Consider the following 26,989-nt stretch of genomic DNA (forward strand, 5'->3'; position numbering starts at 1 on the left):
AGGCCTGGCGAGGCGCGGGGCTGAGCCGGGCTTGGAGGCCGCGGCCCGGGCGGGGCTGAGGTGAGGGCTGGGCCCGGCGTGTCCGCGCTGGGGGTTCGCCTGGGGCGGGCACTGCCAGCAGGCCGCGGCCGATCGGGGCAGGTCGTTACCTCAGCGGGTCCAGCCCCGTTGGTTTGTAGGGGGGCAGGGGAGGTGGGTGTTTCTGTGAGGGAACCGCTGCTGCGCTCGCGGTCAGAGTTTCAGTGTGTTTTAGGCTGCTGCTCCTGTCATTAACCCGAGGTTGTGCCATTTCCAGTGCTGTCCGCGTGTCCTCTCGCCGTCCCCACTGCAGTCTGCTGTTCGGTTGTTCCAGGCCTGTCGTTTCAGACTTTCCTGGTGGAATTTCTCTTTTTTCAGAAATGGTGGTTTTGCACTGGTGGGCCCAGCTCCGTAGGGCTGTTCTGGAGGAAACGTTGGTGTTCACTACAGTGGCAAACCTGAAACTAAAGCGTGGAAATAGCACTTATTGAGAAATGCTTTACAGTTTTCATTAAGAATGAGGGGACAAGTTTCCGAAGACAATTGAGAAGTCTATACCTGTTTAGTGCGTTTTCTGTAGTATTTAATATTCAATAAAATTACAGCTTGCTATAACCATCGCAGCGTAGTAAAAACAGGGCTCACAGTATCTAGACAGTGATGCAAGAACTGAGTGCTTTATAAAGCAGGGATTGCACAGCTCCTGAGTTTTTGTGACAGACTTTCCTTTTAAAGTTGTGTATGTTGGCATAAATTTAATACCCTATCCCTAGAGGTCTGCATGGGAACAAACCCTGTACTGTTACTTGAAACATTAATTGAAAATACTTAATTGGCTGATGAGAAATGCTGAATCTACCTGGATAGCAGTCTCTGTCCTCCACATGAATACTTCATGGTAGTCATTAAATCAAGAACAACACAACTTTGCACTGCCTGTGACTTACATGGGAATTGATATCAGGTGATTCGGGAAAAATAATATAGGTGTTATATATGGGATAATCCCCTCTACCAGATTATGGTCCACTGCCACAGCTTGGTTTAAACCTTGAAACTGAATGTTTTAAGTACTTTTAACAAGACTGATTTTAAGAAGACTTTGGCATTTCTTCCCCTGAATCACCCAATCATCCCCTGAATGAAAAGTCCAGCCACTTAGGTCTTGTTAATGTCTTGTGGCTTCCTTTTGCAGTAAGCACCAGTTAAAATATGGGAAAAATGTTTTCTTCTCTGTTTCATTTTTTAGTTCCTATACTGAGGTATAAATTGCTTTCAGTGTTGTAGAGTAATTGCTTCCTATGTGATGCAAAGTGCTTGTGGATTTTGTGTGAATTCTGAGCAGCTCGATGACTTTTACAACAATGCAGTGTTTGTACCCAGGCTTTACCTGTAGGCTGGAAGTGGTGCTGATCAGCTGCAGCTAACCACCTTGGGTAGTATTCCTTTGAAGTGTGTCAGTGTTGACTGGTTGGTAGGTAGTCCTCATAAAATCCAACCAAGAGGAGGCAGAAAAAGCCTCATTGAGTAAATATCATTCATTGTGATACTAAACACAGTTGTGTGAGCAAATGGAAGGCAACATCATGTTTGGGATGGAGTATAAGCACATCAGTTATCTAAAGACAAGTATTTAATCATTTGGAGATCAGAAGAAAATGCACTTTAGATTGGAATGGAAGGAACACTTCTCTGTAGCTTGTGTTTGTAGTACTGTTTGTAGATTGACATAGGACTCCACAGCACAGTTGCATTTTTTGATAAATAACACATGAAATACGTACCATCTTGTGGTAATGGGCTCCTAATTTGAAGTGGAATATATAGAGCATAAACAGTTTCATTCAACATTTCATCTGACAGAAGAGCTAGTTTCTAGTTTGGTGTGTGTCCTGCTAACTGCCACTGCTAGGCTTTTGCTCTGTGTTCTTTTTATTTCAGTTGCTTTTGCTACAACTTCCTCTAACTTCAAGTATATATACACCAGGATATGCTTATCTTGAGGTGATCTTGCGTATCACTTGATAATAGCCTGGTTATGTGTGGAAACCACTGTAGTTCTGAAGCTGAAATGAGCTTGCTTTCTGCATTAGCAAATAAAGGGTAAACTGATAAATATTCAGACTTGAAAAACTGAAAAGTAAGAGTGAGCTGAAACTTGTTCGGTGGGCCTGCTGTGAAGATACTTCTTTTCGTGTAGAAGCTAAACTGGTACCAAGCCCACCTGAGGCTGCTTCTGGTGTGTTTGTGACAGTCAGTGGTGGGTTAGCTCACTGCCTGTGTGACTGTAAAACGTTGAGATTGCCTTTAGACGTGGAGTGCAGAACCCTTGTAGTAAAGGAATCTTTGTTTAGACCTTTTCAGTCTTGAAATCAGAAGAGATATAAATGTAATTTTACTCTTGATTTTCAAGAGGTACAGAAGAAAAAGTGAATTTCTTAATTCAGTTAATTCAGTCATGAACAATTGAAACATTGAATTCAGTGTGGGGTCTTGCTTCTCATATTTAGAGCAGAAATGGAAATATTCCATTATTTCCTCAACTGTTTCTAAAAGATAGTGGTTAAAGTTGAATAAGAAAATGTATGCCTTCAATTAGCTATTTCTATTGAGATAATTATTGGTATTGTGTAAAGCATAGTCTCAAACTTGTAGTAGTGCTTCAGCCAGTGGTTTCACACCGAAAGTAAGGGAACAGATGCACGTGCACTGTGCCAACCACTTCTTGGAGCTGTAGCAAGTATTATGTTTGAATAAATGCTTTAAATTGGTGATAGTGTCAAAAGGCCTTCTGTTCACAGCCCTACTTGTAAGGTTTTATGTGGTTATAGGATGAACTAGGTGAATGATAAACCATCATCTGGGCTAGTCTTCTAGCCTTGTAGCCTGAACAGCTCTCAGCACTACATGGGCTTGTGAGTACCTGAGGATGGAAAAGCAGGACTGGAAGCTGTGTAAGCCTGATGCTCTTCAGGAGAAGGGGGCTTAGGAAATTGTGATTAATGCTAATGTTACTGCACTGTTTGTAGCTGTGCTTTAATATAGAGAGATCTGGTGTGGTCAGAGCATATGGCGTTCAGCTCAGCAGTGATGTTGCTTCTCTAAAGCCCTTGTATGGGCTCAAGAGACTGGAGTGTGACAAATGTTCTGGCATAGAGATAATTCAGCAAGTCTGTTACATGATGTTTTGATATTGATCGTTGCACACTAGTCACAGCACTGTCATTTTCTGTTCCTTGAGAGTCTGTTCTGCTGTGCAATAAATAAAGCTTAGCAGTGACAGCAAAGTTCTGCTGGCAGAGTGTGCTTATTTCACAATTGAAGGTTTTCTGGAGTTTGTAGCTATGGAATTTTCTGGGGAGTAGGGCCGTTTAGCCATGTATGCTACTTTTACCTTATGCTTAAACCATTTTTTTTTTTAAGACCTGCACTTTGTGTGGTTAATTATAGAAAGCACTTTTCAAGAATCACTGTAATTAGCATAAGCGGTTTTTCTGTTGGCTAAATAGACTTGTTAATTAGTTATGCAGTCTGAATATTACATTGAGTCATCGAAGTGTCAGTGAGAAGGAACCTTTATCTCATGTAAGGTCTTGCCTTTGAAGCAGGATTGTCACCAATGTTAGATCAGATCAGCCTTGGCTTTGTCCAGCTGGATGTTTGAAAACCTGCAAGTGCAGAGTTTCACCACCTACTTGGGTGTGACTGGGGCAGGAACAGTATTGGCAAGACACTGTCTGTTATCTGTATGTGGAAAAGGATAGTGAGGAGATGCTGGCTACAGTTTTACTGGGGAGATTCCAATTGCAGAACAAGAACTCAAATATGGGAGAAAACAGGAGTGTGCAAGGCTGCAATGATCTATAACCATTGAATTGCTGTTAAAGCTAAACATTCTCTATTTTAATAAAGACCTTGGTTTTACACCCAGGCCTCCAAAGATACTTTTGGGGACACCAAGCATGGAGAGTGTGGGAAGACTTGATATTAGAGATACTGTTTTTAAGAACATTAGGCTGATGCAGTTAATGGCTTACTGTTTTGTTACTGAGATTTAATTAAAAAGAGACCAGGAACCCTCTGAACACAGTGGATATGGGGAACAAGTATAAATAGCTGAGACTTTACTGAGCTGCAGGCTCAGAGAACCTGCTGTGCAAATCATTGTGTATATGGTATTTGTCAAGACTAGAGAAGATGATATTGTGACACAACATCGATGCTTTTATCTCTGTCAATGTTTCAGAGATGCAATCTGAAAACAAACTGGAAGATCAGAGAGGCTGGGAAGCTCTAACGAGATATTGAAGATTGGGAACTTAACCCCTTAAATATCATGCACCTACTTCTGACAGCTCTGCAGTGGTCATTCTGTAGTGTCACTTGGAGTGTGGTCTAAACTGTGGGAACCCAGTTTGAATCAAGTAATAAACAGCTTCATTAAAATAGACTTCTTTTTTCTTTGTTTTTCTTCCAGCCAACAACACAGCAGTCTCCTCAGGATGAGCAGGAAAAACTCCTGGATGAAGCCATTCAGGCTGTGAAGGTGCAGTCTTTCCAGATGAAGAGATGCTTGGTAAGAAGGCAGCTTCTTAACATGCAGCAAAACGTCTTGTCTGCTAGGAGTAAAACAATAAATCAATATCAATCTCTAGTGCTGTGGGGAAGCTTACTTAACCCTTTTCTGCATCTTTCTGGCAGAGGCTTTGCAAATAAATGAGGTAGCTACTCAATGAGTGTGAGCTTGGAGTACTCTCTGAGTGTGTCTTCCTGATTTTGTTCTAGTATTTGACAAGAGAAATTATAAAGATTTATATGCTTGTACTTAAGTAAGCCTAAACTGAGAGTAAGCCTGTCACTTGACATCAGGAAGTTATTGCTGAAATTAATTTATATGAAAATATATTATTAGAAACTATTCTTGTCTATGTTCAACATACTATTGCTTTTTCCATGTAGTCTTTTCTGGGCATGATTGTGAGGCTGATAACAAATTACCGGCTGCATGGGGTAAATTTTGTAGTGATCAATTGTAGACTGATGCATGAATTCTTCTGTGACTGGCAAACACCATTGGCCAGGAGTGTACTGAGATCTTTGTCTTGAAATTGTAGAAAGTGCAGGCAGCTGATGTCATTGTGTGTAGCTTTCTTGGGTTTGAGAAACATATTTTTATTCAGAGAAACTGCTTGAAGTTGCAATGAAAATTTAAATATTCCCATGTATTTTCATGTGGCTGGCCAAGCTACTGTCATTTGTTTGCAGCCAAGTGACAGTAGCAAGGAAGGTAACACCTTTCCCAATTTTATACTTTGGAAGGCTTTTTAAATCTCTGTAGCTACAGCTGAGCTTTCCATTGCTATTTGTGACTGAGTGACAAAATACCAAGTGGATGACTCTAGCAATTCCTTTTTTTCCCCCTCTAAGTTTCTTAATATGTGTTTAGCAAGTACATATGGGTGAAAGATGCTAAGTTTTTGTATCCTGTGATGCCATGTGATCATATGCCACAGAGGTACAAGTTACATGCAGCCTAATAAGCTTTCAGTAAGGTGGTGTTCTTGGGTGAGAAGTAGGGGAAGAGGAATGTAATTCTAACAGGGATCTGCTGTCAGTGTGTATCGTCTGTCTGCTAGAGGTTTCCTTGGGATCTGAGCAAAACAGCAGACCATGTTGGGGGGGGCGTTGGGGGAGAAATCCATTCTGGTTTCTTTGCTGCATAGAATCTGCAAGGGTGGGGATTTCTCCATTAGCAGAATTTTCTTTTACTTTTTTGTACCTTCAGTACTACAACTTACTACTACTGTAGCTCTGTCTTCAAATAAGTCTTCTTGCCACTTTCAGGTATAATGTTCTGCTTTCTTAGGATGGGCAATGTAATACAAGATAAATACTAAATCACGTGGTATAATTAGAATTCACTTTCCTGATGCTTTCTTAATCCTTGCATGCTTTCTAAAATACTGCTATTGCCTAGTAGTATTTCTTACAGCCTTTTCTCTCTTTATTCCTCTCAAGGACAAAAATAAGCTCATGGATGCTCTGAAACATGCTTCCAACATGCTTGGTGAGCTGCGGACTTCTATGTTATCTCCAAAGAGCTATTATGAGCTTTGTATCCTTTGAAGAGGGTGTGAATGGTTGAAACGCTGAACTTGCAATGAAATGGTCATCTGCTTCTTTTGGTACAATGACATCCTGTTGGTCTCAGATATTTACTGATGCTTTTCTCCTCAGTATTTAGTTATCTGGGTATATTGTAGGAGAATGTATGCTTGGTTGCTCACTGTATATGTTCATCTTTTCCCTTTGGTATAAAGCAGGTTTTTTGTCTCGTATATCCCTTTGGGATTTTTCCTCCTTGGTGAGCAGGAGTAATTTATTATGTAAATATGTTGTAGACATTCTAATTTAAAATCTTTAACTGAGAGAAAAAGATATGGCAATTTCTGATGAGCTACACTACTTGGAAGTCTACCTGACAGATGAATTTGCCAAAGGAAGGAAGGTGGCAGACCTTTATGAGCTGGTACAGTACGCTGGAAATATTATTCCGAGACTGTAAGTGTGTACATGTTAGTTCTTGGTGTTTTGTTTTTTTTTTAAACTGGTGAATAGTTGTTAGGCTCTGGGTCCAGATGATGATTGAGTCTGCATTCTTGCTTGATGGCAAGAATTCAGGTTGCAGTGGTGAATAGTATGTCTGCATTTATCAAGAGTGGATTGCTATGAGACTTCTGAGATTAGACCAAGAGTGCAGCTGCAGAAGGTCAGTTCTTCCTGGTTACGTGTTGGTTTTGCACATGATCGAGATGGAGGCACTTTGATTTGGAATAAAGTTGGTTTTTGGGGTAAAGAGCTGGTCAGTGAGATGAACCAAGTACGCACTCTAATCAGCAAGATGGACTACACATGTACTAACTTTTTCTGATACCTAATTATGAATTTGTATCTGAGATAGATCTTGGACAAAAAGCCATATTTAGAAACACAAAGCTTTTAAGAACTAAGTTACAGGTATTTTCATCTTTATTCTCTCACATGTAGTCTCCAAAGAGACAGATGCTTACAAAGAAGCTACTGTGTGTGAGGATCTATGTATTAGCATGCTAGAGGTAATACTTATCTTTAAATATGTTACTATGGAGCTGAAGTAGATCATCTAGATGTTCAAACTTGGGATTCAGATTTTTGTTGGTATTGCAGTTTTAATTCCTAACCTTACATTCATGCTAGGAAGAGGCTTTGGGGACACCAGACTGTATCCTCATGCAGTTTCTGGAGTTTGGCTAACTACTACAGCACCTTTACCCTTAGCATAATCATCTGAGTTGTCTTCCTGCCTGCTTGATGTAGACTCAAGTTCTCTCTGAAGTTCTGTTCACATCCATTTAGGAGACAGAATCATGCAGAAGAGGTTGGTTGAGGCCTCTAAATATGTGAAGGTTCTGAGTATTTTGTTTTTCTCTTGAGCTGAAAGGAAATTCAGGTAATACTGGAACACCAGACCTTTGCATCTTGCATGTTCCTTCTACTTCTTGTGTAGTAAAGAGATGCTGAAGGAAGGAGTACAGGCCTGGGGATTCCAAGGAGTATAACACCTCTTCTACAAGACTACAGTGTGAAAGGCTTAACTGCTTCACCGTAATAGAATCTTTACATATGCCAGAGCTGTTTTTCAGCTTGGTGGGGTGTTGGAAGTATAGACAAGCTAGTCTGAGAGCATTCAGAACTTTGTGTGTTAAGCATTTACACACTCAGTATATGAGGTATTGTAATGAGGTCAAGTGGCTGTTCAGACTTGCTGTGCTCTGTAGCAGACCAGAATAGGAGTTGAAAGCTGACTAAATATAAAAAATTATGGGACTTAGATGGTATTTTATTGCTTTCTGTGCTTTGGTAATACTGCCAGGATGAAAGAAAGGACATGTTGCCTTGAAGCGTGGTACTGCTACCTCACAATTTAGTTTTTGATTCTGTGCCTTTTGCAGGTATCTCCTGATAACAGTAGGTGTTGTCTATGTCAAGTCATTTCCACAATCCAGAAAAGATATTTTGAAAGACCTAGTGGAGATGTGCCGTGGAGTACAGCATCCTCTTAGAGGCCTCTTTCTTAGAAACTATCTCCTGCAGTGTACCAGGAATATCTTACCAGATGAAGGCGAGCAAGCAGAGTAAGAAAGATGGACTGTAACTTTAAAAATTGTTTTTTAACAGAACATATTTAAATTTCTGTATGACTTTCTTCAGATTTGAGAGAAATCAGTGTGTTAGAACTGTATAGACTTGAGAGATGTTCTGTCCGTTAACTTTAAGAATCCCCTTCCATAACTAAGATTTCTCAAATGTGAGGATGACTCTTTTATGAACCTAGGTATCCTACCATATACTTTTCCACCCTCTTACCTACTTAAGAATTGGATGCTCATCAGTGGATGGAAGGATGAACACTGACAAGCTTTTCCTATTTTTAACCGGTTCTCAATTACAGTGAAGAAACCACCGGAGACATCAGTGATTCAATGGACTTTGTGCTACTGAACTTTGCTGAGATGAACAAACTTTGGGTGCGAATGCAACACCAGGGCCACAGTCGGGACAGAGAGAAAAGGGAGCGAGAAAGGCAGGAGCTGAGAATCCTAGTAGGAACAAACCTGGTTCGCCTCAGTCAGTTGGAAGGTGTTAATGTGGAGCGATACAAGCAGGTGGGTGTCTGTCCATCCTTTCAGACTTCACTTTTTCCAAATGAAACCACTTTGGACTTTGAGATTAGTGCCTTGAAGTATGACAGCTATGCTGAAACATAAGTAATCCTGGTACTTCTCCAGCTCTTCTCCTGAGGAAAAGTTCTGAAGGCTAATGAAGCTGTATAACGTGTTGTGAGGCTAAGGACATGACCTGTGTGTTTTTCTTATAAGCTTTTCTGTAATGCTGACAATAAATTTTAAAAATGTCCTTCCTGATTGGCATTTTACTTACAGAATGAAGAGTTGGTTTAAGGGGTGTGTATACATACAATGATATTATTTAGAAGTCTGTCCCATGTAAGTTCTGCCACATAGCTACTGATAACAGCTTTGAGCTGTACTGCTGAGACCCTGAGTAGTGATATGTGACAGCAAATTAGTAGCTCTGGCTTTTGGTGTAGCTAAGTCAAAGCTTGCAGGTTGTATAATGTCTGGAAGGGTCAGATAGATCAGCAGATATTTTTTTCTCTGAAGGATGTAACTGCTGAAAACTGAGACTTGTTATCAGAAAGCTTTTATGTGAAGAATAAGCTGAGAAATGTTAGAAATGCTGCTGTGCTTGGATTAAATGTATATATGTGAATATAAACTTAAGAAGTAATTGTAACATCAGTGCAAAACTTTTTTTTCTATTCCAGATTGTTCTGCCTGGAATATTGGAGCAAGTTGTAAACTGTAGAGATGCTTTAGCTCAGGAGTACCTCATGGAGTGCATCATACAGGTGAGCTGCTTAAGTTCCACTGCAGTGATGGGGCACAGGGACACTTAACTCCTATACTCCTAGTCAGATTCAGGCTACTTTCACCTCTTTCTCATGATTTGAAAAACTCAATCACCAGGACTCTTAAAGTAGCAGCTTGCTACATATTTTTTTACCAAATGGGCTGACTGGGGATTTTGTGCTCTTTCTGTTGCAGAAGCTTGTAAGCATCTGAGCAGCAATGCCTGCAATATGAATTATAACAGACAATTGGGTGCTCAAGTTACCCATTTGTCTTGCATCTCTTTCTTCCTGCATTTAACCAGTCAAGGGGGGAGCCCTAAAGCATTTAGAGGCAAGACCTTAGTTACTATGTGGCTATTTGCTTTAGGATTACACTGTTGCATTTTACTGCTGTGTACCAGTGGGTGGATTCAGTTTATAACTTGATGACTATTGATCTAAAACTTCAGGTTTTCCCAGATGAATTTCACCTCCAAACCCTGAACCCATTTCTCAGAGCCTGTGCTGAGCTGCACCAAAATGTGAATGTGAAAAATATAATTATTGCTTTAATTGACAGGTGAGTGACCAAGGGGGTGGAAATAGACTAAAAATTAAGCTTGTGTTGTGCACAATCAGATGATGATTCTTCTAGCATTTTAAAGCTTTCAATTTTTTATATCACTTAATTTCATTGTTTATGTGTCTTTCTATCAACTGTAATTAAAGCTGTGAAGAATATTAATTGTATGCCTGCTGCTTTCTGGACTCTGCTTTTACAGCTTCCAATTAAACCTGCTTTAAGGACTGATTAAAACTTGTGAGGAGATTAAGCCAGGAAACAAGCCATTGAGTATCAATCATGTTCATGTTTCTGAGCTACAGGGGCAGCAGTCTTCTTGGACAACCTGTCAATCATAGGTACATGTGAAAATCTGAAGATCCTCATGGCTCAATCATACATCAAGGATACTGTATCTTGCAATTTTGATCAGAGAACATAACAAATGTGTCTTCACAAAAGAGTCAGTAGGAAATGGAACTGCCTTCTTAGTTCTTGGTTTACCATTAGCTTCCTGCCTGTTCTCCCAAAAATGTTTTTCCTATGGAGGTACTGCTTAAAACTGCTTGCAGTGAATTCAGATATGCGAGAGAATTTGTAACTAATTAGTAGCTTGAACTGAATCAACACAGGTTATCATTAAGTGCCTGTACTTAGCTGCAGAAAGGAAATACACTTAGGTGACTTTTTGAAGCCTCAAAAAAGCCTTGCCCTTGCATTTGTGCACACATATGTACCTTTGTGTGCCTGGTCCCTGTGCCAGTGTACAGACTTCAGGTACCATAGGGATCTTGAGTCCCAGTGGCATTCAGCAACAAGTAGAGTTGTCATGGCTTGGTTTCTTTATCTTCTCTAATGCCTGGAAGTGGAACGTGTATTGTGCATGACTGGTGTAATTTAGGATCTTGACTTTTCTCACTTAACAATTCCGTCATTTGTTCTTTCCAGGTAAAATCAGATCTTTTTGTTCAGGACTTTAGTCTTATTGGAGTATCTTTCAGTATTGGAGCTTTTGGCAGAAACAGCTCTGTCTTTGTCCAGAGATGTGCACAGGAATTGTTTGGTTTCCTGTAATTTGCTGCCATGACTGTGGTTTTTTATACTACTGTTAGCTTTTAAAAGAAACAAAGCACACAGCTCACAAAAATGTGAAATCCCAAGAATCATTGCCTATAACGATCTAACTTCTGAGACTGCTTTCAACAGAGGTCACAGGATCTTTTGCCAAGTTCTTACACTTGTGTAGCAATCGGATTCTTGCAAGAAGGCTTTCCTCATTGTAGCTTTTGCTAGAGGGTTTAAACAGCTTTGGTGTTACTTTTTCAATAAGTTCCTATGCCTGCTGTTACGAACGGCAGTAAGCAAATGATTAGCAGCAAACCTGGTGCCCTCCTAGACTTATTGCTGCTGGGTTTGGTTGGGCCACTAATAGTGTATCCCACAGCCTTCTTTGACTGTAGGACAAAGACAGAAAGGTGGTCATGTGATGGTTGTTGTCTTTGTAGTATGGTGACTTGTGCTTTTGACTGTAATTTTACTGCAAGTATTGAACGATATCAGTGGATCTGTTCTTGGAATTCATGTATGTAGGGAAGATCGTGCTCTTGTGTTTGGATTGGAGTTGTTACGAGCAATCATTATGCTTTTCAGTATTGTGTAGCTAAGATGTTAATCTGCATCATACATGTAGTGCCCTTTAGCATTTCTCACCTTTTTCAGCTGGAAGCTTATGAAGCTTAAGTCCCTATTCCCATGGTACTTTTCTGTTACAGGAATCTTCCTGCAAATAGTTCTGCTGCTTTGGAATCTTTCTTGTCTTATTCAACCATTCATAACTTTTAATTATGCTGCCATCTGCCTGCAACTTCATGGCATGTTGTCATGGTTTGACTGATGCTGGCCTTACCCTCTGAGCTGCTGCCAGTAAAAAGGTGCCTTGTCCCTTTAAGAATAGACCATGGTTGTTCCTAACTTTAGGAAGTCTGGTTGATACTACCCTAGTTAAATACAAGACTAATTCAATGTCTGTTGTTCCTGACAGTTTTTTGTTCCCTGGAAGTTTTTTGGCACCTTAACTTTTTCTTACCTGCCTCTTTGTTTCAGACCTTAAGTTAATTCAGAATGAAGGTTTAGAAATCCTGTACAATTAATTGCGTGACTTTTCTTAAATATTTTTATAGACCTTTTCTAATTTAGAGTAGAATAATCTCTACACAATTAGAAAGCAAAGACAGCTCTGCTGAGCTATTTAAGCTGCAGCTTTGGTGAGGTTCTTCCCTTCCTGTGTTGATTCTTCTTAGCTTGTGTCCAATTTCTGCAAAAATGTTTGGCATGACTTTCTCCTGTTACAGATAGAGACGGGCTCTACAAGATCTTTTGGATGCTTACTGAATAGCAATCCCTTGCTTTGTGTTGCTTTTTCTTTCCCAAGAAAGTTTTCTTTTCCACTTCAAATTTACTTGCATTTTGCTCTTTCAAACAGTGGAAGTCCCAGACATGTTGGTCTGTCTTTGGAGACAAAGCGTAGTTCAGTCAGCATATTTCTTCTGTGTTTTCTCTGGAGACTGTTTTGCAGAGAAGACTACTGGATGGTCTAATTTCAATAATACCACTGAATGGATGCAGCATATTTGCTTTTTCATCAGTCTACTCTAAACCTCTTTTTCTGCTGGAGGGAACAGTACACTTGCTACTAGCTGAAGAACATGGATGTTGAAATGTCCTTACTGTCAGTCAGTGTTCTTTTCCAGGACAGATATTTACCAGGCTTGGTTGCTCTTAAGGCTTTTGCCGTTCATTAATTTGGTCTTTGCTTGTAGTAGAGCTTGTAAATAGACCTTAAGTACTTGCTTCTTGGCTGCCAGTAGCTCTTTCTGGACTCCATCTGAGGAGGGGAAAAATGATGCTGACCAAGCTGCTTTCCTTTTATCTGTTGCCAGGTTAGCTTTATTTGCACATCGTGAAGATGGACCTGGTATCCCAGCAGATATCAAACTGTTTGACATCTTTTCACAGCAGGTTGCAACTGTTATACAGGTATGCTAGGTATTCTTGCATGCACTTTTCAGGGTTTTTTGCAAAGTTATATGCTGTCTTATCAACTCAATGCTGCCTTAAATTGCAGTCTCGCCAGGACATGCCCTCAGAGGATGTGGTATCTTTGCAAGTTTCTCTCATTAACTTGGCCATGAAATGCTACCCAGACCGTGTTGACTATGTTGATAAGGTGTTGGAGACAACTGTGGAGATATTCAATAAACTTAATCTGGAGCAGTAAGTAAATGTCTTTTGCATTTGCTCTGGAGTGTCAGTGAATACTTAATGTTGGCTTCTGCATTTCACCACATGTGGCAAGATGACAGAGATGGGCTTTGCGTATATAAGTTTAGTGCTTTTGGGCCAAGCTATAGAGTATCATGGTAAACTACTGACTAACCAAGACTTGCTCACCTATGCATGAACCCTACTATGCAGCTACACGATGTGTATGCCAAGCTGTATGCAGTCATTATCTGTTCATCCCTTACAGCCCTCTGGAGTTCTCTTGCTGAAATTGCAGCTACATTCTTGCTGCTATCAGCAGCTTAAAAGCTGCAGGTTTTGTATCAGATGTGATACTTGATTTCCCATCTCTGTTGCCTATCTAAGCAAGTTGCTTAGGTATCCATCAGAATTGGTATTGAGGCAGGCTTTAATTCTGTTTACATGTGTTGATTATTATTGATTTATTGATCAATTGTTATTGATTGTGACTTTTGCATGTATTTTCTTTCAGTATTGCAACAAGCAGTGCTGTTTCAAAGGAGCTGACTAGACTTTTGAAAATCCCTGTTGATACTTACAACAATATCCTGACAGTTCTGAAACTAAAACACTTTCACCCACTCTTTGAATACTTCGATTATGAGTCCAGGAAGAGTATGAGCTGTTACGTGCTTAGCAATGTATTGGATTATAACACAGAAATTGTGTCCCAAGAACAGGTATGACACTAATCAACTTGGAATTCTAGGTGTTTAAACTACTGTTTGAAGACTTGAAAACACACAGAAAATGATTTCATGCAGGGCATGCTTTGTTACCTTCATGCTTCTACATGCGCCTACCTCCCCATCTTAGTATCACTTTCTGCCCATGTTCTTCAGTGTCTTGTCTTTGCATATCTTGCCTAACCTTATCCTAGAGACTGCTTCAGTTAGGTTTGAACAAAGATTCTGAATCCCTTTTACTAGGCCTATTACCTAAAGAAGGATGGATAGTACTTTTGGAGTCAGAATTTCCTCCATACTTCCACTTGTCCTAAGAGAGATCTGTATTTAGGGAGTAATACAAGTCCTAAAGCATCACCAAATAATAGACTTTCCTAATACTTTGTCAGCGCTATGAATGGCTGTCAGGTTGTTCCCAGTTGCTGTCTCTGAGCTTATTTTGCCTTTAACAGGTTGATGCTATCATGAATTTGGTATCCACGCTGATCCAGGATCAACCGGATCAGCCTGCTGAAGACCCTGACCCAGAAGACTTTGCTGATGAGCAGAGTCTTGTGGGAAGATTTATTCACCTTTTGCGTTCAGATGACCCTGACCAACAGTATCTGGTATGGCAATGGGTGTTGGGGAATGTTGTGCTCTCTGAACTGTCAGTTCTTGCATTATTTACTATACAAGCACTAAGTGTAGCTGGAAGCTGGGCCATCACTGCTAAGGCACTACAAACTCAGTAGAAAACATTATGTATGACACCTTTAATGGTATGAAATGTTGTTGATTTGTAAAAAGCAGGCGAGAACTTGAAATCATTTGTGTATTGAAACTTTTTGTCCCAAGAGATGGCAGTTTGGATGCAACTACATTAGTTTGACTAACATTCTAACAATTTGTGTAACTGTTTTTAAAAAGTAGCAAGTGAAATTTGGAGCACTGTGCCAACTGCCTTCTCATTGTATCAGAATACACAAAGCTCAGAAAATACAGCTAATATGTTTGGCCTCAGGGATTTTAGTTAGTGTAAGTAGATGAACTTCATATAGCATGTAATATACTGCTGCTTAGTGCTTACAAATGTTTTTCTTCTCTGCTTGGTCTGTCCTTGATAGGTTTGATATGGACTTGAAACTTCATGCATTCTGTTACTCGTGACAGTTTGAGTTGATCCATCAAAGCTTTGTGTAGCTCTGTTATGTTAATCTGCTATTTCTGGCTTTAGTGTGTTTCAAGTTTAAATGATTTCCCTATACTGAGATTTTTTTGTTAGGGCAGAAGGAAGGGGATATTCTAAGCAAAAGCTATCAGAGAAGCTGGCAGAAGTGATGAAGTTGGATTCTGTTACAGATTGCACCAGCTAGAGTTGGAGCTCTAGTTGAGGCTTAGGCCTGGGTAGGGACTATTGTGAAGTGAGTGTGTCTGAAATATAGTTGGCTGACTCTTTTCAAGTTGCAGCAATATCATACTGTATAAACAGTGAGAAGAGACCAACATCATCCAGTAGAAGCTATGCAGCATTTCTGGAATTCATTTAGCTTGGCTTTAAAATACTGTATAAAAGTTTTTTGCTTGAAAGGTAAAGCTTTGCTGCAACTTCTGTAATGAGAATCAGCATAGCTTTAAGGCCTGTGCAAAGACTGGAGACAGTTGTTCCAGGACCTGCTCATCGTTGACTGTGGTGTTTCTGAATATTGCTGGAGTAATGCAGGATGGTCAGCCAGGTCCTCATTCACTTCAAAGAACTATATGGGTTGATTACAGCTAGCAAGTACCATGTTCATGTAGGAAGAGTCAAGATAACTTATGTTTGGGGTTTTTTCTAATAAAGAACAAAGCTTACATCAAAGGAATGCAGGCACTGACATAGTATACTTTTACTTCACAAGATTTTGCATAGCTAGAGGTGTTGAAGCTGCTTTTGCAAAGCTTCTGAATGTCGGGCTGTTTTCTTACTCATCTAGCAATGCTTGGCTTTCATGAGGTTGACCACCTTTAAGTGCCATCATAGGATTTGTCAGATTATCTTGGTGAGAAGCTTTGTGTGTTTAATTTTGTGAAATTTAGTTTCTGTTGCTCCACAGAGTGCAGATTACTTTATAGATGCAAATAACACTCCTCTGCCAAGAGTTGTGACAGCTTACAATGCTTTTGTTTTAGATCCTTAACACTGCCCGGAAGCACTTTGGTGCAGGTGGGAACCAGCGTATCCGCTTCACGCTGCCACCACTGGTGTTTGCTGCATACCAGCTGGCTTTTCGGTACAAAGGGAACTCCAAAGTGGTAAGTTGACCTCTAGGTAACTCCTGTATACTTCCTTCTTTTCTGCTCTCTTAAAAATGTGTTTTGTCTGGCTACGTTATGCTGGGTCTTGATAGAGAATGCTAGTTTCTTTTTGCTCAAGGTAGATTTCTTTGAGGTGTGAGTGCTTTCTAATTTAAGGAGGACTTATATAAATTCCTATGAAAGTATCTCAGCACTTGAGAGATGGTGAAATAGGCTGGTTGTGTTTAATCATGAAGGTGACTGATAGTGCATTTTCACATGAATACCGGACAATTTGTAAAGCTGCAAGTGATGACATGAAACTGATTTAAATCTGGATTTCTAAAGCTGTAGCTATACCGTTTTAATGTTTCTAAAAGCAAATGCTATTTCATAGATTAATTTACATAGTTGCAAAAGTGCATGCTAAAACAATCACTGATCCTTTTGTTGACTGAGGTCACATGCTGCTACTAAAGTCAGTAGGTGGCTAAATTGGCATGCAGAAGACAACAGACTGGAGCACTTAACAGATCTTACTACAATTTAGATTAACTTTTCTTTGTAACAATAGTCTTGTTCAAGCTTTGACTTATTTCACTTCTCTAGGATGACAAATGGGAAAAGAAGTGCCAGAAGATCTTCTCATTTGCTCATCAGACCATCAGTGCTCTGATCAAAGCAGAACTAGCAGAGCTGCCTCTTCGTCTCTTCCTACAAGGGGCACTGGCTGCAGGAGAGATTGGATTTGAGAATCATGAAACTGTGGCCTATGAATTCATGTCCCAAGTGAGTGTCCAACTCTTACAGTCGCTGTCCTGTGCTATCTTAGATTTGGCCTGGGTAGGTTTCGTGAACATCATATCATCCAGTGTGATTAAAACATCTGAAACAATTGACAGCTAATGCTACAATGTAGCAACTCCTCATCTTCATTCTTACTTCCCAGGCTGCTGTGGAATTAAACTCCATTGCTGCTGATGTGAATACTCAGTCTGACACAACCATGTGGTTGCAGTGGTGCCTCCTACTTGCAAGTTAGCTCACTGCAGGAGTGTAGCTTTCTCAACATAAAATGCTCCTTCACTGCTTCTAAGACTGTGTTCCAGGTCTGTTATCTAGCTGGTGTCGACCTGACCACAAGCACTCTTATGAAGTTCTCTGAAATTTGTACTGATCACAACTGCCATGCTGGGCTTTGCTAATTAAAATCTTATATTGAAATGTATAATAAATCCACGTAAACCTGTTAGTTGGTCTTAAGACTTACTTCTTGCAAAAAACTTCCTATCTTCCTGGTCAGATAAAGAACCAAGGTACTAATGTTATCCACAGTGCAAGCTTTGTCCTCATCTTTCCTCTAATACTGCTACTAATGCACATTCTTGAACTGAGTTGCTGATAACTTCATCCTTTCCTCTCTTACTTGTGTTGGTTGCCATTGTAGCACAATTCTTAAGATGAAAGCAGTATGACAATTCCATACCTTCTATTAGAGATGCTGTTCAAGATTTTTGGTCCTGTGTTCTCTCAAGGCACTTGATCCGTGTAGGAGCAGTGCAGACATTTTTCTTATACGGTCTGCGGGCATTGACCTACCACTCATCTTCTGCTCTGCTGTTTTATGTGTTTCAAACCAAATCTTCTTCAGGGACAATTTCTGCTGCTGAAGTTCTGTATTTGAACAAATGCTTGAAATGAGGATTATATGTAGGATTGTGTTTGCTTCCTATGACCACTTAAGAAGTATTTCTTGCAAGACTTACTTCCAGTCTGTGGATTTAACTTGATTTTGACACTTTCAATGAAAGATCTTTTTCTCTGTGTGAAGCTTTTAACAAATGGGTCACTTTCCTGCTATGTCACTTGGAGGTGTGATTTGTTTTGTTCTGATGTGTTTTAAAGCAGTGATTAAGGGTCTTGCTTTCTCCCCTGACTAGGCGTTCTCTTTATATGAAGATGAAATCAGTGATTCAAAAGCACAGCTGGCTGCAATCACCTTGATAATTGGGACATTTGAGAGGATGAAGTGCTTCAGTGAAGAGAACCATGAGCCTTTGAGGACTCAGTGTGCACTGGCAGCTTCTAAGCTCCTTAAGAAGCCAGACCAGTGCCGGGCTGTGAGCACTTGTGCCCATCTGTTTTGGTCTGGCCGAAATACTGACAAGAATGGAGAGGAGGTGAGAATAAAGCTGCAGCAGCATTAACACATCTTACCGCAACATAGTTCTGCCTTTCTTCTGAAGGCACTTCTCAAGTAGACTTCTCAAGTCATCACTTTGTGATGTAGACTTGGTTGGAATGTATTCTAATATATGAAGCTTCTAAATCTCACTATGGTGTAAGCTGCATAAATAAAAAATAGAGAAAACTCAAATTTAAGGATGGCTTGGCTGCCAAACTACAGTGTGCATTTTAAGTGTGTTTACTGTAGTAGCCATGTTTGCATGTGAAGTACTGAACTTCCAAATTAAAGATACAAGTTGTTGAAGTAAAAAAGAACAAACGACAATTGTGTGTTCTTTGGGGCTTGTCACAAACTGTTGAAATCTGTGTCTAAGTTAATTAATTAATGTACATTAATGTACAGATAACAAAATTTGAGTTAATTGATCTCATAGTTGAAGGCTTTCAACAACTGTTCATGTTACTGCTTAATCAGACAAGGTAAGCTTTCCAGGAGAGGTTGTCCTGCATAGTTTGTGTGGTTTTGTATTTCTGTAGTAGACCAGCAGGAAATGCCATTAAAGTTCCTTTGTTTCTTATGACATTTTTTTTCCTTCTAGCTTCATGGAGGAAAAAGAGTGATGGAATGCCTAAAGAAAGCTCTGAAGATAGCCAATCAGTGCATGGACCCTTCTCTGCAAGTCCAACTTTTCATAGAAATTCTGAATAGATACATCTATTTTTATGAAAAGGAAAATGAGGCGGTGAGCAGAAATGCATTTTCTCTTTTGCATCTTTTTTAAGGAGCATTTCTTTAAGCTCTTCACTCACACACACTAAGTAATAACTTTTCAACTTGCTCTGTAGCTTCTCTCAAGAGCCCTGATTTCTGGTAATAACAGAGCTGTCAATTCTTGATATGCAATTGTGGATAAAATGTAATTCTTACATGGGAGAAAATGCCAAATGTTTGTGGTACCTAACTTAATATGTACATGTGTTAAAATTATTTCAGCTGTTAAAGATCACTGCTGAGTGTGCCACAAGTAGTTGTTTTAAGCTGTAGTTTCAAGGAATAGATATGACACCTTATGTACCAGCTTTAAATTCTGCATCTGAAATCTGAGCTTACTCATACATTTTCAGTTATCAGATAACTAGTAAACTCATACAGATTGAAAAAACTGCTTGGTCAAATAGAGGTCAACATCCTGTGTTATGATTTGATCAAGAGCAACATTAGTTAATAACCTATAGTTCTGAGAGAAGACATTTTATACATTTGTTGACTTCCCAGCAAATGAACTGGCTTCCCACTTGAGTACTGCTCTAGGTTAGGAGGTGCCATATCTGATGGAGATGAAAATAAAACTTTGAATTTCAAAGCACTTGGCAGATGTTAAAATAGATTCTGGATACAGTGGACGTGTGCTGTGTGCTGTGCTGTTGTGTGTAGTTCTGAGCTTTGCACCACAGGCAGCTGTACTTCCCTAGGTAGTGATATGGTTACTAACTTCATACCTGATACTACCATCCTAACAAATGGTAGCATTGTTAGAGTGCACAGACAATTATGTGCTTTAAATAAAAGCTTTTAAAATCTGTATTTAATAAATTGGAGATAAATGCTGTTGTTCAAATTAAAAAGCTATCAGGTTATGACTTAGGTTCTTTGTGTTTACTGGGATGGGGGGACTTTACACACAATTTTGACATCAGAATGGTCCTTTCAGGAGCCAGAGAAGGCAGTCTTCCAACAGTTGGTCTGCATGCAGTCTTATATATATTTCTAAGAACTGTCCAAATACCAACAGGTCAGGGACATGTCTGTTAAAACTAATCTGTGCACTTATGCAGAGGTCTTGTTGATGACTTGTTTTATATATGTTCTTCTGTAGGTGACAATTCAGGTTTTGAATCAGCTTATACAGAAGATAAGAGAGGATCTCCCAAACCTTGAGTCTACTGAAGAAACAGAACAAATTAACAAACACTTTCACAACACACTGGAGCACTTGCGTCTGAGAAGGGAGTCACCAGAATCTGAGGGGCCAATTTATGAAGGTCTTGTTCTTTAGGAAGATACACACTGTACTTATTTCTTTTCATTTACATACCATATGTTTTTTAAGATAGATTCATAGGTTGTGCCTTTCAGAAATGTCAAGTTAAGTTAACATTCATGTGTTCGGTCTGGCACTTCAAACACTTGTGTTGAGTCCTCTAATGACTTTGAAAGGTTGGACCAGCAACTACAGGTTTCATCAGTTAGTATGACTGAAACTTTCTTTGAAATCCATGTGACATAGTAGGGCTCTTCTGGTTCTGATTTCTCTTGTCTGTTCACTGTTGCTTCTGTAGCACTAGAGTTCTAAACTGGCAGTGACTGTCATCTGAAACTGTGTCTGATCCTTACGGAGCACCAGACTTTTGGGATTATTGTATGTCAGATTCTGCTTGTGCTTTTCTTTTAGTGCAAGTTAAAGACTAAGTGTAATATTTTTCCCTAAAAACTAGAATATATTAATGCATGTTCGGAGAGTTTTAAAGTACCATGTTCAAAAACAGAAGTTATATTTTGCATATTAAGGCTCTGTGACATTCAGTGAGGGCCAGTACTGTGCACAGGGCATATTTATCAAGATAATTTTGTTCCAAATAGTATAAAAATAGAGAAATCACAATCTATATAGATATGTATAACCTTCATTACTGTAAATTTAGGGGAAAATGCATTACACAAGTTTATTCAGTATCATGATTTTGCACCAGTGAAAAAATAAAATTGCTATTAACACATGTTGTTTCATGTCTCTTCAGAGCCCAATGTTGAACTCAATGCTAATATTGAACCTTCTGATAAAAGCAAAGGAACTATATTTTGTAGGGACAGAAAAATGAAGATATAGTGAACCTGGACAAGCTGGGAGGCTGCTAGCATTTCTGATGTACAATTTTATAATTCAATACCAGTGTTTTTCCAAATGAAGCTGAGGTAAATGTGTCCACAATTTGGAATGCTTTTATGACGTATCTTGCGAGAGTGGTAGAGAATCCTACCAGATTCTAGGTCTGTGCTAGAGATAAGTGACAAATGATAAAGCTGTAGGAAGTTGAGCAGTAGAGCAATTGTCACTGGCAACTCCTGTGAATATTGGTCTAGTCTGTAGGTTAGTGTCAGTTGCTGAAAACTTTGCAATGTCTATTTTACCCTAACTGAATGTAATGTTCTAAAGCTAACTGAGTGAACTTCCTTACTCCCTGAGTTGACCATTGTTGTGAAAATTGTCCTGGCTTGATTGGATAGTGAATGGCACTTCAGTGGGAGTGTCCATTTTTTTAGTGGTACCTGTTTTCTGAAAAAGGCAAATATGAACCTGGGAAGCAAGAATTACATAGTTGATGACAATTAGAGCATTGATCTAGTGATGTCTTTATGGCTTGGTGGGGAGGAGGAGTGGGAAGATGAGTTAATGGCTTTACTTGCCCAGTGGTATAATTAGTGCTATTCAAAAATCTTAATGTTTCCCTGGATCTGTTGATGCTGTTCTTTCTAAGAGAAGGGTTAAGCTGATCGTTTTGTTGTAAAACATCCATAGCAGAACATGATGATCGTGTTCCTGTAGACACATTCATATAGTAGGGATACGTCCTCCTAGTTTACAATGTTCTAGCTATGTTTAATTCTCTGGGTTAGTCCTTGTAATTTAGGAGTTATCTTTGAATAATGGTTTCGTAGATTCAACGCAGTTTCCCAAATGTTGTAAGGCAGTGGTTTTTCTCTTGTACCACTTCTTAAGGCTATAAAGTTACAACTCTTCCACAGTTCTGAATTGCTTTTATTGAAATTTTACAAAGTAAGTTATTTCAAAATACTGCCTGTAAGCTTTAAGATACTTGTGCTAACATGCTTTTTGGCTGCGGCAATGGACAACTCCAGTTGTTTGATAGCTATCACTCTTGTCAGCAAAGTCTGTTAAGCTACATAGAAAACGCTTATGATAGTAGAAACAAACTTAAATTGCTAGAGATATTCAAAGTGATGGGAAAAATTTAGACAAAACTTAAGACAAAAGCTATGTGAGCTTCTCTTTTGGCAGAGGCAGAATGGTGGAAATGGTATGTAGTTGTTCATGTTGCTGTTTTTTACACTCAGAGCAAGGCTGTAAATTTTAACAAGACTTTTTTGAGCCATAATGTTCATGATGTGGAAAGTGTCTAAACAAGTAGACTTTTTTAACCACTGATGACTTGATCGATGGATAGAGCCAATGGTGAGGTAAAGGAAAACGTTTTTCTTTTTGGAACTAGCCAGAACTAGTAAAAGTCTTAATTGGAAGCATTTTAAATATTCCAAGGGCAGTTTACCTAAAGCTCCGTTTATAGCAAGATTTGTCTGTCATAGGTCTCACAGATGAATTATGCTTACTGTATACCTACAGCAAGAGACAGAATTGTAATACCTGTCAGTCCTACAAGGAGTAGGGGTTTGACTTGAGTAGATGCCTGCCCATGCAGGATCCTGGCAGGGGGACAGGAAGTCATAGCTGAAGGAGGAAACTCATGGTGAAACTCTTACAGTGTAACAATTACTGGTTCTTGTATGTCCTGTCATAAAGTTCAAAACCCTTGTATATGTCTGTTCCTGAACTTAGGTCTAAAAATACTACTGTTATTCTCAATCACCATTTCCACTCAAACCAGTGCTCCTGTTACAGTAGCTCAGCTTCTCTAGTACCGTCACTGTTCTGGTGCCTGTTGTGCTCTGCTTTTCCTGGACACCAGTATTTCATTTTTGTATTGGTTATGGTCTTGTCTGGTTTGTCACAAAATGTAGGAGAGAGCATACTGTGCTTAAGAGCTGAGACCTTTGGTGTTTTAGAGTGGGTTTGGAGGTAAAGATAACAAGTCCAAGGTGAATACTTTATGGAATTATTTACCAGTAATATTTACAGTTCTTAAAAGTGAGTGAGCCTGAACTCCAATTACTTGCTGTGGATGTTGTATTACCTTTTCAGCACTTCAGCACTAGTGCACCATTACCAGAAAATACCCTGTTGGCATAATGGCTCAAAGAGCTCTGAGAAATTTCTGTTCACCTCTGTGACTTTTGCAGCTACATGGATGACTGTATTTCTATAGATTTATAAATATCTACATTTATTCCTACTTACCAGTATTCCATCAGCTACCCAGTGCACATTGCACTTCCTGCTTGGAGGTGAATATTAGCTGGTTTATACTCACACTGAAAGCAAGATGTACTAATTATAAACCTTCAAACTTTTTTTTCATGTAAAAATATGAGGATGAATTTTGGCTTTTCGTGGACACAGGAGTTTTATAAAGGCTTTCCGAAAGCTCATGTGACACAGTGGGTATAGAACAGGGTTAATGGCTGAATTCACCCACAGAAGCCAAAATGAAGTCTCATAGAGTGAATACTGCACACAGTGCCCATGGCAAGCTGCTCTGATGATCATCAAAAGTGTGTATGGAGCCCAACACAAACCAAACACACAGACAATAATTGCTAAGGACTTTGCCACTCTTTTATCCCTTGAAAGTCTAAATCTATTTGCCATAGTGTTAGCAATATCCACTCTGCTGGTGGTGTTGCATATGCTTTCTGTAGTTTTGTAGAAACCATTCCTGTGAGGCTTGGTCTCAACTTCAACCTCAAGTGGTGGAAGATCTTGATTGACGTTCAGATTTAATGACTGATTGTCAGGCTTACGTAGGCTGAGCCTTGAAATCTTTTTCTGGGGAGAAAGGCTGCTTGCTCTCTTCTCATGCTTGTGTCTGTTAGCAGTTTTAACAAAAAATACAGTGTGTTCCCTTTCTTTCCCCTGGAAGCTCATTTCACAGTCCTCTTGACCAGGTGTTAGGTTTTCGTTTCTGAGCAACGTGCGTTTCCTGATGTTGAGGTAAATACTTAAGTTAAAGTATGTAACAGTGATGAAAGGTGTAAAGAATTCAATAGTAGAGGCAATCATTAGAAAGTACCAATTGTAGAAGAATTCTGCATGACATTCTCCCTCACGGAGGATGCTTTTTTGGACAATGTGCTCCCAGCTGAGAATGGCTGGACCATAGAGAAGAAAAGCAGCAATCCAAACAGTGATCATCTTCAGTATTGCATTTCTGGTCATCCCTTTCTGAGCCCTGTAGCTGACCTGAGAGACAGAGAAGTTACATCACATACATTACTACTATCTCAAACAGTTACGTGGGTGCCTTGGAATATGTCCCTCTCTGTCACTTGTGAGGGTTGATAATATATTGGTTTAGGGATGAGGGTTATACCAAGCTTACTGGAACCAGAGAGAAGCTATTTCTGAAGTATTCTAACAAACATGATCAAGGTGACTGGATATGTTTGGAGAATTTGTAATAGACCTTAAAAGCTAGGAAACCAAGGCTTTTCCAAAGCAAATAACCACTGCTATTCCTAGAATTAGTTGGCACCAGTTGCTTACACGCTCAGTTCCATTGCTGTGACATCAGTTTACAGAATCTCAAAAAAAAAAGGCCCTTCAAAGTTAACTTAGAATTTCAAAATTTCATTTAAAATACATAAAAGAATCTGAATTAATACAATCTAAGTTATTTTCTCAGTGCTTTGTAGGGAGCCTTTTTTCTGGTAATTTAAGAAGTGTATGAATCTTAAAGATCTTAAGATCTTGATATTTCAATTCAGTGGTGTACTGGAAAATAATATAGTGGATGGGAATTCAATCTTCACATCTCTGCAGAGGCCACACAGTGTTATGGAATATGAAGTCCTCAAGATGTAATTCTATATAGGATTCATGTCTATTGCCCCAGTCTGTGGACCTTGATCTCCAAAGCCAATGCTGTTTTGGTAGAATATCCACACAGCTGAGGAGTCCTGAGTTTGTCTGAATTGATCCAATTTTGCAGTCCTTGACAAAGGTGCTAATTATTTCAGGAGCAGTCTTGGAGGAAGATTACAGTTTTCATTGAGATAGAGAATAATTTAGAACTTCATATATTCCTGTTCATATGTTTTTAAGCTGCCTGTTAGGTTAGGACAGTATCTGTACTCTTGCTTGGGGAGGGATTTTTATATGGAAGATTAATTTGAAGTATTTTCAAGTGACTGATTTTTTCATTTATTATGACCAGTTTCCCCTTCTGTTTCTGAAACCATCCAGTCTATATATTTATACTGTGTGTATAGTCATGAGAGTTTGGTTTATGAAAGCAAAATTCATGGCTAATTCAGAACCTAGAAAATAAAGGAATTGTAAGTGTTAACTGTTTAAGAATTAATCTGTTTATTTCTCCCTCTTCAAAAACATAGAACACTAACTTGCATATAAACTGTTAAAGTGATCTAGCAGCCTCTTTTTGTACTGCCTCTTAGTGTGGTTTAAAATGAGCAATGAAGCTAAATTTAAGGAAATTAACGTAATTTAAGGAAATGTGGTTTTAACAGGGATCTGAAGAATAACAAAAGTATGTGTAGATGAGTGAAACCTATTAGCAAGTAAAATCTATGTTCACACCATGCAAAATACTTTGAGGCAGTACAGTCTAGGTAAAAATGAAGTTAGCTTTTGATTTTGCTAAGTCTAGTCTACTCCCTTTTTGATAACCAACATGCTACATGACTGAGGCAAGACTGACTGTTTTTGCAGCTGTTACATGGAAATAGTATTGGTATCCTTCAAAAGATGTTAATTTACATTCTGCCCCTTTTGCCCCATACACAGCCAGATACAACTAAAATTCTCCCTGAGAGGTTGGTACCCTTTGCAAGGACATCTGTCTTGTGCAGCAGCTGGGATGCAGCTAAGCTGGCTGGGGTTATGAGTTGTCAGAAGGCACCAGCCATGTTCTGAGGGAGGTGGTCTGTTTCACCTTTTTAAGCTTATCCAAGGTGTGGCTGTGGAGGAAATAAGTACACCTTGTTGTGTCTGCTCTTCTAGCTGGAACAGCAGCATTTACAAACTGTGCCTGTCTTTATAAAACACAGTACCTCTTCCAGAGTAAAAGTGAGAAGTAAATACCTTTTCTGCCAAAGCTCATCCTTCCTACAACTACTTCCAGGCTTGAGGTCTCAGTCTCCTGTGGTGTTTGAGCCAAGGAAACCATCTATACTTGAAAGAGGCACCCGTGCTTGTCTCTCCAGCCCCCCCTCAGGAGCACTTGCCGAGCCCTTACCGCTTTGGTGACAGAGATGAACCTGTCAAAGCTGATCAGGACGATGTTGAAGACCGAGGCGGTGCACACCAGGTAGTCTACAACCAGCCACAGCTTACACAAGCCCTTGCCGAGTCTCCACTCGCCCGTCAGCACGTAGGGGATGTACAGGGGGATGCAGAAGCCGCCTGCGGACAGAGACGGGCGGTGACACGTGCGGACCGCAGCCCCCGCCCCTCCCGGCGCCCGCAACTCACCCACCAGGAGGTCAGCGATAGCCAGGTTGAGAAAGAAGAAGTTTCCCTGCGTGCGGAGGCTCCGGTCCACTACGAACGCCAGAATGACCAGGGCATTGCCCAACACCGTGGCCAGCGCCAG

At 39.7% G+C, this 26,989-nt stretch overlaps 3 protein-coding genes across 3 annotated transcripts in view; 1 reads left to right on the forward strand and 2 right to left on the reverse strand.

Annotated features, from left to right (window-relative positions):
- Positions 1–915, reverse strand: part of ORC6 (origin recognition complex, subunit 6) — a 6,048-nt gene extending 5,133 nt beyond the window's left edge. The window contains exons 1-2 of the mRNA XM_009997483.1: positions 878–915; positions 150–476 (exon numbers count right to left, since the gene is read on the reverse strand). Of these exons, the coding sequence (XP_009995785.1) occupies positions 150–476; positions 878–915 (365 nt within the window). The remainder of the gene's footprint in view (positions 1–149; positions 477–877) is intronic.
- A 3,582-nt stretch (positions 916–4,497) lies between these two features.
- VPS35 (vacuolar protein sorting 35 homolog (S. cerevisiae)) lies at positions 4,498–21,240 on the forward strand. Its single transcript, XM_009997462.1, has 16 exons — positions 4,498–4,594; positions 6,037–6,133; positions 6,456–6,579; positions 8,010–8,192; positions 8,510–8,723; positions 9,404–9,487; positions 9,940–10,049; positions 12,971–13,067; positions 13,156–13,304; positions 13,807–14,014; positions 14,473–14,628; positions 16,172–16,294; positions 16,886–17,065; positions 18,217–18,456; positions 19,063–19,206; positions 20,341–21,240. Exons 1-16 carry the CDS (start codon positions 4,580–4,582, stop codon positions 20,518–20,520), a joined length of 2,304 nt encoding a protein of 767 aa, XP_009995764.1. The 5' UTR covers positions 4,498–4,579; the 3' UTR covers positions 20,521–21,240.
- A 2,493-nt stretch (positions 21,241–23,733) lies between these two features.
- LOC104388603 (histamine H3 receptor-like) lies at positions 23,734–26,989 on the reverse strand (the record flags this gene model as incomplete). Its single annotated transcript, XM_009997484.1, has 3 exons — positions 23,734–24,618; positions 26,633–26,799; positions 26,869–26,989. Coding segments are annotated over 3 exons (1,173 nt in total), but the record flags the coding sequence as incomplete, so codon positions are not given.

This window comes from Chaetura pelagica, unplaced genomic scaffold (assembly GCF_000747805.2).
Source record: "Chaetura pelagica isolate M959 unplaced genomic scaffold, ChaPel_1.0 scaffold425, whole genome shotgun sequence".
NCBI lineage: Eukaryota > Metazoa > Chordata > Aves > Apodiformes > Apodidae > Chaetura > Chaetura pelagica.